This window comes from Citrus sinensis, chromosome 9 (assembly GCF_022201045.2).
Source record: "Citrus sinensis cultivar Valencia sweet orange chromosome 9, DVS_A1.0, whole genome shotgun sequence".
Taxonomy (NCBI): Eukaryota; Viridiplantae; Streptophyta; class Magnoliopsida; order Sapindales; family Rutaceae; genus Citrus; species Citrus sinensis.
The window spans coordinates 23,637,761-23,650,426 of NC_068564.1; the positions used below are offsets into that span (position 1 = coordinate 23,637,761).

The 12,666-nt window shown below is 36.6% G+C and overlaps 1 protein-coding gene across 1 annotated transcript; it reads left to right on the forward strand.

Annotated features, from left to right (window-relative positions):
* The first annotated feature begins 5,159 nt into the window (after positions 1–5,159).
* On the forward strand, positions 5,160–6,527 carry LOC107175579 (F-box protein At1g53790-like). Its single transcript, XM_015527128.1, has one exon. It carries the CDS (start codon positions 5,160–5,162, stop codon positions 6,525–6,527), a length of 1,368 nt encoding a protein of 455 aa, XP_015382614.1.
* The last annotated feature ends 6,139 nt before the right edge of the window (positions 6,528–12,666 follow it).

The following is a 12,666-nucleotide window of genomic DNA, read 5'->3' on the forward strand; positions in this document are numbered from 1 at the left end:
GAAAATTGGTACCTTCTTGCCATTACCTATCCGCCATCTCATACCCTTCTTAATCACCTGCCTACCCCACATGATGCTTCTCCAAATATACGAGGCATTGGCTCTTGCCTTTGCACATAAAAAGCAGGAATTCCTGAAATATCTTGCTTGAAGGACTCTGGAGACCAGCGAATTTGGGTACTGCAGTAACCTCCAAGCTTGCTTAGCTACCAGCGCTTGATTGAAGCAAGAAAACTCTCGAAATCCCAGCCCCCCTCTAATCTTTGCCTGGCTGAGCTTCTCCCATTTCTGCTAATGGATTCCGCGCTTATCCCCTTTCGAGCCCCACCAGAACTTCGCTATAGCTCGCTGAATATCATCATAAAAGCCTCTTGGGAGCTTGAAAACACTAATTGCATACGCCGGAATTGCTTGGGCTGCCGCTTTGATAAGAACTTCCTTCCCCCCACTAGACAACATTTTATGCTGCCATCCTGCAATCTTGTTCAGCACTTTCAGCTTGATGTCGATAAAAAACCCCATCTTTTTTCTCCCAATCATTGATGGTAGACCGAGGTATTTCTCGTGCTTTGAGACTACATATAGATTAAAGATACCCCTTATAGCAGCCCGTTGATGCTCTGGAATTTTTCCACTGAAGAACAGTGAGGATTTTTGGAAATTAAAAATCTGCCCTGATGCTGCAGCATATTTATCAAATATTTCTTTTAAATGCCTGCATTCAGCCACTGATGCACGAGAGAATACCAAGCTATCGTCCGCAAACAGCAAGTGCGTAATTGAAACTTCCCGCGCAAATTTAAGCCCTCGGATTAGCTGGTTCTGTTCTACCACAACCAGCAAATTGGAGAGAGCCTCTGCATAAAGGATAAAATGGTACGGGGATAGCGGGCAGCCCTGTCGCAAGCCTCTTTCTGGTTGGATCATTCCTTTTGGCACACCATTAATTAGCACCGAGAATGAAGTGGAAATAACACATCTTATTATCAAAGCTACCCAATTACTAGGAAACCCCATCTTTAGCATAGTTTGTTCCAAAAAAGGCCACTCAACTCTATCATAAGCCTTACTTATATCCAATTTTAAAGACACAAATCCGTTATTCTTCCCTTTGCTATGCCTAATTTTATGAAGGCATTCATAACCAATAATAACATTGTCGGTAATGAGTCTATTGGGGATGAATGCACTTTGCATAGGGGAGATGATTTGGGAAAGGATCGGCTTCATTCTATTTGCAATGGCCTTAGCTACAACTCTATAAATAACATTACAGAGGCTGATAGGTCTATAATCACTCACTTTCCTAGGATTTGCAATTTTTGGAATCAAAGCTATAAAGGTGTGATTGAGGGTAGATGAGTTACCTTGCTCATTAAGGACATTAAAGCACGTTGAGATCAATCCGTTACGGACAGATTTCCAATGCTTCTGGAAGAAGGCAGCTGGAAGACCATCAGGCCCTGGGGCCTTTGTGGGACACATGTTGGCAAGGGCTTCCTTAACATCTTCAGCGGTGAACGGCTTCTCCAGCTGAACATTCATCTCCGGAGTTACTTTTGTTGTCATGCCTTGAAGGGTTGCTTGGATTTGGCTTGGAGTCGGGCTGGAAGTAGTGAAAAGCTTTTGGAAATGGCTGCAAATCTCCTCCTCTATTTCATCCATTTCCTTCAACCAAATGCCCTGGTCATTCTCAATCCCCCACACCTTGTTCTTCCTTTTGCGGGCAGATGCTTTGGCGTGAAAATACTTCGTGTTCTTATCCCCTTCTCTAAGCCAGTCGGCCCTCGAACGTTGTTTCCAGTAAATCTCCTCATCAACTAGCATAGAGTTAATCTGACTTTCCAATCTCCTAATTTCCTGGCCATCATCCAGCTTTGAATTCCCTCTCATAGCATCCTGGAGGCTCTGCATCAGCTTTTCTTGCTTTCTTTGCCTACCATGAAATTCGGTTTTGCTCCAAAGTTTTAGCTGGGCCAAGGAAGATTTGGTTATTCGCTGAAATTGCTGAACAAGGGCTTCCCAAGCTCTAGCCCCATACCGGCTCCACTCTTCTTGGACTATACTCCTACAGCCTTCGTGGGAGCTCCACATATCCTCATAATAATCTCGGGGGAGAGATTTGCCCGCATGTCTCGAATTTTTTCTTCGCTCATGGAAATTTAGAATGATTGGGCAGTGGTCCGAAGACCAGTTCACTAGATTTGTGCCTACAGATTCTTGAAAATTAATCCCCCAATCTTTACTACACAGAAAATGGTCCAATCTCTCCTCAATAAAATGATCTCCGTATCTTTTGTTTGACCACGTATAGGGATATCCCTTACACCCCATATCCTGCAAATTGCAGCTTTGCACAGCTTCCCTAAACTCGGCAACCCTATTCAGGTTTCTCTCATTGCCCCGTTTTTCTCATGCATATGCATTATCTCATTGAAATCACCAAAACAGCACCAAGGATAGGAAAATAGGCTGGCTAACCTTTTCATGAGAGTCCAAGTATTATGCTTCTGGCTAAACTCAGGATGGCCGTAGATCCCGGTGCATCTCCACCTCAAACCACTTTCACTACTCACTATTGCATCTATATGATGTGAGCTGTACGAGGTAATGCTAACATTAACATCTGCCCTCCAAAGCAAAGCTAGACCTCCCCCCATGCCCGTTCTATCTACAGTAAAACAATTCTCGAAGTTAAAATCTTTACAAACCGATTCAACCTGCCTAGCTAACATCTTGGTTTCACAACAGAAGAAAATTTGAGGCCGGTGCAGGTGGAGAATTTTTTTAAGAGCTAGGTGCGTTCGAGGCTTCCCCAGACCTCGAACGTTCCAACTTAAGAGTTTCATGGTTGTCGGCGGGCCTGAAATTCAGCACATGCCGATACTTCTTCTTCCATAGCTGCCACATAATCCCCTTCATCTGATATCTCTTCTGTTATCTGTAGCTTCCGGGCTGGTCTGTTTAAGCTAATGAAGTTGCTGTAGTCTGAGTTAATTGCTAAGCTTGTGTGGTTTCCCACGTGTGATTGTTTTGGTGGACTGAGAACTCACTTTTTTTTGTGTTGTGGGCTGAGCTGATGGTCATCACTGCTAAGTCTTTTTGCTCCTATTAACCCATGATTCTTCGCTCCTTTGGCTATGGGAATTCTTGCCTTAAGTTTCCATTTTCTCGCTTTGGGCTTCGTATTGGTCTTGCTTGGCCCACTATCCATTTCTTCCACATCAGATCTGGCGCTCTCGTCAATCTGCTTCCTTTTATCTTTTGGTATTGCCCATCCTATTTTATCCACAGGATTTTCGTTCTCCTTCAAAATCTTTTCTCCCGCCTTTGTACTTTCATAGCTATAGTGGCAATAATTACTTGCCACCCTATTCTGCACCTCGTCGATGTCACAACCCATACTCTGACTCCCCACTTGCTGGTTTTTTGTCTCTGGAGAGGTCAACATTAAATGCGTTTTGTCAGAGATCAGCAGGTTTCTTGTATCCTCTGGTTTTGCTCCATCTCTTATTTCTCGATCCGAATTGTTCAATTTTGACCCGTCTTGATCAATCGGGTTGTTTGAGCTTGGACTGGTTGGTACTTGCACATTTTCGTTGAGATTGGATTGCTCTCGATTGCCTTTCTCCCTACTACGTTTTTGCTTTATCCTGTCAGCTTGTGTAACAGCTCGCATCCAACCACCATACGGCAAGTCCTCCTTTTGTTGTCCTTTGTATCGCAAGCATTCCCTGTACTGGTGACCGATATGCGCACAACAAAAGCAAAAATCCGGAAGTTTTTCATACAAAATTGGCATTGGAGTTTTGCCGTCCGCTTGTTGTAGGAATACAATCTTTTTTAGAGGCTGTGAAATATCAATGGATATCCGGGCTCTAGCAAACTGCCCAAAACATTCCCCAGCGTCGTCTGTCTCCACTTCCTTGACTATTCCAATTTTTTCTCCCAACTTTTGGATGGCCTCCTTGTTCATACACATTATTGGTATGTTATGAATCTGAACCCAAAATGTGACATGTGTAAAAGATTGATTTTTGATGTCTCCAATCCCTGTTGGTTCGGTCAGAACTATCAATGCTCTATTGAAATGCCACGGCCCTCCCATGAGCACCCTTTTCTTTTCTTCTTCAGATGCGAACTTGAACAGGAAAATATTATCCCCCATACTTTCTATTTTAACCTCTTTGACAGTTCTCCAAGCCATTTGCATTGCAACTTTCAAGCCCTCCTTGTTTATACTTCTTGATGTTAGCACTTTGCCTACTAAATAATTTGCAGCTACCTCCTCTCCCTTTATCTTCATCCGCCCCATGAATGTTACTATGTCGGTCTCCTCTTCTTTTGAAACACTCGCCTAACACTTGCGTAATAATTCCTCAGCATCCATTAGTTGCTGTGATTCTATGAATAAATCTTCTCACCAAATTTCTAACCACCGAAATTAAATGCGTTGCAGAAATAAAATTGTAGAGAACACCCAACTAGTGGGTGATTGAGAAAGCCACAGGGGCTTCAGTCATCTTTCATTCCTATACTTTTTCAGAGAAAAAGTACTGTGGAAGAGAGAGCCATATGTATATAGTTCTTAATTCTTATGTATTCATAGAATTTGTAACGATAAACTTTTTACCACAATATTACACGTAATGTAGATCTAGGTATGGTAACGTGACTGACAAATAAAGATGTTTGATATAATGCCTAATGGGACGTCCCCAAAACAAAAAAAGAGTGGGAAAAAAAATGCCTATATATATATATATTTTAACTTCTTCTACTACTTGAAAATCACTCAATAATGCCCCTTTAAGTAGGAAAACTAATTAAAATAGGATTGAAAATCACTCAATGATACTCCTACTAGTAGGATTACTAATTAAACTAGGATTGAAAATCAATCAATGATGCTTATAATAGTAGGAATACTAATTAAAATAGGATTGAAAATCACTCAATGATGCTCATACTAGTAGGAATACTAATTAAAATAGGATTTTCCTCTGTATTAAAACGGAAAATCCAATGTGTGTATGGAGTGCACAGCTTATATGGAACAGAAACCTCAAAATAAGAGAAATCTTTGGTAATTTGCTGATTGAGCTTCGGTTGGCTTTCTGCATGCCATGACTGAGACAATAATATTGCAAGGTAACGCAATGGATGAGAATGTGGAAGCTACGGTCACAGAACTGGCGCAACGGTCCAGTGAGACTGAGATAGGAAAAGAAGGGTGCCGGCGCTACTTGCCTCAAGATATTGTTCATAATATTTTGGCAAGACTCCCTGCAAAATCAATGCTTAGGTTCAAGACGGTTTGCAAGAACTGGCGCGATATGATCACTGAGCTTGACGCCATTGGAGTTCAACAATCAATGTCCAAGGTTACGATCATATACCGAACAAATGAGTCTAAGAGCTTGTTTTTCAAATTGAAAAATAAGGACAGAGAAAATTGCTGTTTGAGCTTGGAAGCAGATTACATCTGGGCAAAGAAAGCATGTGACAAGTTTGTCCTATTTAGCTGTCAGTTCCCCGCGTCATGTGCTGGCATACAGCTGGTTGTGTATGATACCATCACGGATCGGTTCAGGCAACTGCCAAAAATCCCATTTTACATTGTTGCCACGTCATTTTATGACTTATCATTAGTCTATGATGCATCTGCGAAGACATGTAAAGTCGTCGTGTTTAATTGCACATGTTACATTGAAACTTGCTGCATCTATACCTTCAATGATAATGAAGATCAGTGGGGATCCGGAAGCAAAGAAAATTGGAGGATACTAAAACTTCCATGTTTACAGGGAATAATGACATCCTCGAATTCTTCAGTAGATGTAAACGGCGTATTGTATTGGATTGCTCGAGCTAATTTTATAGATCATGGTGCTCTTATACAGCCAATGGACATTGCAACAGAGAAGTTCATGAGGTTTATAAAGGTTCCATGCCAGTCCTGGATAAAGAATTGCAACTTGTTGAAGATAAAAGAATCACTTTGTTTTATGAACACAGCCTCGACCGATGAGTTACACATATGGGTCCTGAAAAACTCAGTCGAAAGCCTTTGGATTCTGCAGCACAAGATCTCTCTTTCATCAATGATTGGTCGACCAACTTCTTTAAGCAGTTTTATTCAGCACCGTTTTCATCCGTGGCTGGTTGTAGAGGGTAGCGGCAATTCGTATATCCTGGTAACTATAGATGGTTTGCTTGCGCCTTATTGGTATAACTTGGAAACTAAGGAACTTAGGCAAATTGCGCTGGATTTGGGGGCTCTCAATTTACCCGAGGAGCTGAGGCGACTTGCCCAGGATTATAATATTTCGAAGGGCTTCTATTTACGGACTATTTTATTCATTGATGATTTGGGACCAGACATCCAAAAAAGATTAGCTGGATTTGTTGCTAAAACACAGAGGCAAAGAGATGAAGAAGAAGGGCTCAGAAGAAATGCTCTATTAAGGCAAAGAGAGGACGAAGAACGGGTCAGAAGAGATGCTCACTTGAGGCGAAAGCAATAGCTCGAAGAAAAAGAACAGCTCAGAAGAGAAGCTCTGTTGAGGCGGTCATCAGAGCCGCAAAAATACATCCCCAGGCGCCTATAAGGGGGAATACGTCCCGTTGAATAAAGCAAGAGAACAACACAAAGGAGATCAACATGTGAAGAGTAATTTTTCTTCTTAATTTAAACATAATCTTATTGTGATTGTAAATTAGACATTTTAGTAATAAAATACACCTTATTAAGATGTGTCTAGAAAATATTATGCTAGGTACAAATAGCCACATTCAAGAAGAAAATATTGAATATTTCTAGTGCAGTCGATATATCATTAGACTAGGAAATAGACATGCCATCCATGTTCACACTTTTGGAGCAGATAGATAATCACTAAACAGTTAATCAATTATATCCCTAATGGAACTCGCGGCATTGTTGACGTAGACCACGGCAATAATCCACCAAATAATTTATAGACAACAGTCATTTGATGGTTTGACAAGAAACTGAATTGTATACCCAAAAACTTATCAGCCAATTAAGTGTATACTGAACTTAGAAAGCTATAAGCCATCTTCAAGTATCTGCAGATTAACACATCTTGCCAGCTCTAATAACACTTTTGCGCAACATAATCTTCAGTATACATGCTATAATAATAACTATTAAACATAAGGCTAAAATGCTCAAGTTGAAACATACCACATCAAGTTCAATTCCTGCACTAAATGTTAGTAGCACGTTACTGAAATTTGTCAAGTGGTGCACGCGATGGAGGAGCTGTGGAATTGATAGCTCTTAACAAGCTCATATAGAAGGTAAAAAAAAAGCGGATAATTGAAATATATACCTCTTCTTTCTTTTCCTTCTACCCTCTAAGAACTTGTCTAACAAGAGGGGACGTGGTTGATACTTTAATCTTTCCTGCACAATCTTATACACTTTCTTCCCACCTGCAAACAAAAAAAAAGGGAACTTGTCTACCATTCGATTTTATGTTTCTTGGCCTACCTTAGATGATTATGCATTTAATTGAATATAAGTTGGCTTGTTTTCCAATATTTTTGTTTTCCTCTAAAACTGAACTTGAAAGTTTTCTCTGGTCTACATGACATATCATTTATCCATTAAGGCTATATCTCATATTATTTTGTAGCAATTACTCAATTTCATGTAGTTTGATTTAATGTATCGATGCTTTTTCCTTCAGTGATTATTCCTTTTGTATGTTTTGGAGCTTTTTTCTGGTGGGAAAGTCAAGATATTTGGTTCCTGTTAGTCTGTTAGTCTGTTAGTCTTCAGAAGAAGGAGGGAGGAGGGGGGGGGGGGGGGGGGGGGGGGGAGTTGCTCCATTTAATGGTTAATGAGGTTTGTATGCAAACATTAAATCGTTTACATTGCCTTTCTGTCCCATTATTCTAAAGCTTATGCCTTTTTCACCATGTGATAGACTGGTGATGGCAAAAGTTTTGCAGCATGATTTTCAACTGGTGAAAGTGAAAGGAACATTGTATTTCCCTCTTAAGGAAAAAACCTGAACATTATAGACGCCATTTAGTGGGAAAATATATACCATTGAATAAATCCCACCAATATTCAATATTTCCTGGGCAAGATATGTCTGCTGATTTGTCTATGATGAATCTGCGAAAACATGGAAGGTCATTGTGTTTCATTGCGAAAATTTCATTCAAAATCGCTGTGTCTATGTCTATAGCTTGAATGATGATGATTACTGGGGACCCGGAAGCAGCGAAAATTGGAGGATATCAGGACTACTCCAGTGTTCACAGAAAATAATGAAATCATCGATCTCTTTAATAGATTTAAACGATGTATGGAATTGGATAGCTCAAGCTAATTTTAGTGATATGGTGCTTTTATACCACCGATGGACATTGCAACAAAGGAGTTCATGTAAATCATTTCTATGTTTCACCTGAGCACGAGGGGTATGGCTTGTGACTCCTCTTGACGAATGTACCTTTTTTCATTTTATGAATAATTCTCCCTCGCTTCGTACTGTTAAGGTTTAATTATTAACATCCTAAAATGCTGTCTGTCATTAATAAAAATAGTAATCAAGAAAAAGTATCTTGATCTTACATGAATTAGAATTTGCACTTATTAAGAAATATTCATCATAACTCAGGAAAGTTCAAAATGCATTTGTGGAGGAATCAGGACCAAATTGATTCGATCACACCCCAAGATCAGTTGATCATTATGACTAGGGGTGTTCATAATCCTATCCGATCCGTTCAATCCGTTTAATCCGTAAAAATTCGATCAGTGAAAATTCGATCCATGGATTGGTGGATCGGATTTGATTGAAAATTTAAAAATCCGCAGTCGATAGATTGGATATGGATTTACTTTTGTAAATCCGCAAAAATCCGTGAATCCGCAAAAAAAAAGAAAGTATTTATTTAATTAAAAAATAAAACTCATAAATGTAGCAATGATACTTACTAATAAAATAAATAAATTAAAGTATAGCTAAACTAACACAATATTATATCTTATTCGATAACAATATAAAATAAAAATAATTAAATATTTGAACAATTAAATAAGAAAATATAGTTTCCTAAACATTAAAAATTCTAAAGCAAAACAAAAATCCTAAGCCAAACAAAACATTTTGGCATGTAATACCAAATCTCTATCCCACCGCACACACAAGCCATCACTGTTTCACTTCACCCCTTGAGATAATTAAGCTTAATTTGTTACTTTCTTTTCAAACTCTTCAAGTTTTTTAATTTCTTCATGTTATATATAAGCTCTCAAGTTTCAACATTTAAATTCATAATTTTAGTTAATTTTCAGGTATTGATCTAAACAAATAAAAATTTATTTTTGGTGTGTTATATTTTGAAATTTTAAATGTATTATTCTAGCTTTATTTAAACAATTAATTTATTTAAATCTTGTTCAATTTTGAATTTAATTGGTAGGAAAATCATTTTTACATTAGATTTTTTAAATTTAATAAATTATTTTTATATTAGATTTTTTTAATTTAATTACTTTGTAGATTGGACAAAATTAAAAATTTTTAATTTGCAAATCAATTCGTCAAATGGTGGATTGGATATGGATTGGGTCAAATTCACATCCGATCCGCAGATATATGGATTAGATTTAAATTGAGTTTCACTAATCTGTGGATTGAATTGGATTGAAAATTTATAATCTGTAAAATCATAGATCAGATATACATTGATATCCAATCCGCAAAATCCGATCCGCGAACACCCTTAATTATGACCAATGTATAAGAATGAATCTAAAGAATCGAAAGAAACCAAGACAGACAAGTAGAACAAAAGGCAAGCACAGGGCATTAACTCAGCACAAATCCGTTAACTTCAAGATTATCATCACGCTATCTGTTTATTTACAGAAAATAACTTCGAATTTAAGATGGGATTTGAAGCTTTAAAAATGAGAGCCCTTATTTCCTCGTTAACTAACCAGCCTTATACACAGCTTTAGTCAAATATAGTCAAAATTAATTGGGCTAAATTTACTCCCTAAGTCCTAACCCAACTCAGCAGATGAGGTCCAGTTCAGTGGCTCATCAGCAAAACTGATAACAAACTTTAGCGCCAAAAGACGATCGCATCTACATATCTAACGAGCAATGGATATAAAGCTGTGTATATCTGTCAAATATTTGATGCTCTTCGCGGTTTGCAAGCACCCTGTATTTTCAGGGGGAAGCAGCTGAAAATATGAAGACAAAAAGGAGATTAGCTAGTAATGTAATCAACAATCTAACTCGCTTATGCATTATGGGTGCGTTTAGCACACTGTATTTTATTATGCTATATTGCATTATTTTAACGTTAATATATTGTATTATTCTGTATTGCATTAGCACTATTATAATAATATTGTACAATGTTTGGTGCTACAATGTACTATATTAATTTTTGTGTGATTAATTTAAATTAAATATTATATTATATTAATATATTTAAATTGTATTAATATTTTATATTTTTATTTATTTTAAATTAATATTATTCAAATTTAAATATTTAATATTAGTTATAATAAATTATAAATTTATTAATTTATATTAATAATTATAATGTAAAAATATAAAATAAAAATATTATATAATATTATATTAAATTAAAAGTTATATTATTATTATTATTGTTGTTGTTGTTGTAAAACAAAAGCAAAAGTCAAAAGCAAAAGGGAGAGAAAAAAAAAAAAAAGCAAGCGGCAGTTGCTGCATTAACAGTCGAGTTTAGCTAATGTGGCAATTACCGCATTAGTTTGGGCCCATTAATACAATGGTAATGTAGTTCTTTATCTACCAAACATGTGCTTGTCTAAATTTAATGTAATGAGAGATTTTAATACAACAACCAAACAAGCCCCATGTGTAATTAATACAGAAAATAATATGTTGCTTACTAGTTGCTTATTGATCCCGGAGCAAAACTAGCTAGGGAAAATGATTAAAACCTTCCAATTGTTAGTCAAAATTAATTATTTCCTCCTCAAGTTTCAAAAATCATCGAAATTCTTCAGCCAATTATGAATTGCTCGCTCTTCCTATAAAGAGGCTTTAATTTTTTTTCTTTTCTATTTTAGCCTAATACAGGCCAAAAAAAAAAAAAAAGAGAACTAAGAGTTAAAATGCATAATCTTTTTAACGGCAAAGAAATTTTGATGAGCTTTGATTTTGAACATGAAGGGAAAATGAATTAATTTAATAAAGCAACACGGAGATTTTGATCATTTTCCCAACTGTTACTTGAGATACAAGAAAAATTTAACAAAGTATGCAAACTCGTCAAATCACTCTCGTTACTTCAGCCGTATTTCTCTTTTCGCCTTTAATTAAGTATTAATGGCAAGCTTGTTAACTTATTGTGTATGTATACAAATCTAGGGGTGGGCATTGGTTCAGTTCGATTCGGTTTTGGGATAAATTTTCGGTTTCGGTTTCGGTTCGGGTCCTAAATTAAAAAAATCCGTTCGGTTTTTAGAGAAAATAAAAATAGAACCGAAACTAATAGTTTGGTACGGTTCGGTTTCGATTTTTCAGTAACGGTTCACTTAACGGATCGGATTAACAAATCAAAATTTCAGTTCATCTTAACTTGCACACAAGGCCCACTATAATCAATGTATAATCAACAAAAAAAATAATAATTTACGAATTTGTATACGTAAAAAAAAAAATTGCAAAATTTTGGACTAAACTGAATAAGTTTCAGAATCATCGTCACTGTTTTTAATATCAAAACTTTTGGCTCAAAACGTAAATTAAATAAAATAAGTTTCTGCGCCATAATATAATTTATCAAAAACATAGGAATCAACATGTTATCTTACCTTATTGACTTTTGGTCAACGACCCTTTTGAAAAGTTTACAAAATATATTAGGCCATAACAAAATATCTATATGCAAATATTTTCTAAATATTATGTTATACTAAAATTTTATAAAGAGAGGGACCTTAATGATATTATCGGTTCAGTTCAGGATTTTTAAAGTTTGATCCGAAAAACGAACCGAATCAGTATTTCTATATTCGGTTTTTCAGAAATAAAAAACCAAACTGAATCGAATTTTTTTCGGTTCCGGTTGGGTTTTGCCCACCACCCCTGCGTACATCTGTTAGTCAGGCTTGTAAATTGATCGAATACAACAAGAATTATGCCTAATCTCATCATAAACTTTTGTCATACAAATACTCTTTTTCTGCAGTATACATGATAACATGGATAAACAAAGCATAATCTAGAATTGGTTAGTAAATTTTAATTGAAATAAAAGATACTGGTACCTATATAGTAAATGGATTTAAACTAGACACTCCGAATTAATAAATAAATCAATTGAATTAGAGTGTGCATACAAGAAAACCCAATTCCACCGGACATTCTATCGTGATTCGTGATGATTCGCGTGACACTAACATTTAATTAACTTATTTATTAATGACGTGAGTGTTTTGATGAGTTTTGAAATCTGAAGGGAATAATGACATTATTTTTTTTTTTTGAAAGGAAACTTCCATTAATTCGAAGAGGAAAATAGATACATCAATTGTGAAGGGTAAGGACCCATCCAAACAACATTTTCACATTTCTCTAATGTTAACTTAGCTAGAGAGTGGGTAAT

Coding starts and splice junctions, on each gene's coding strand:
- LOC107175579 (XM_015527128.1), top strand. CDS start 5,160: ATGGATGAGAATGTGGAAGCTACGGTCACAGAACTGGCGCAACGGTCC.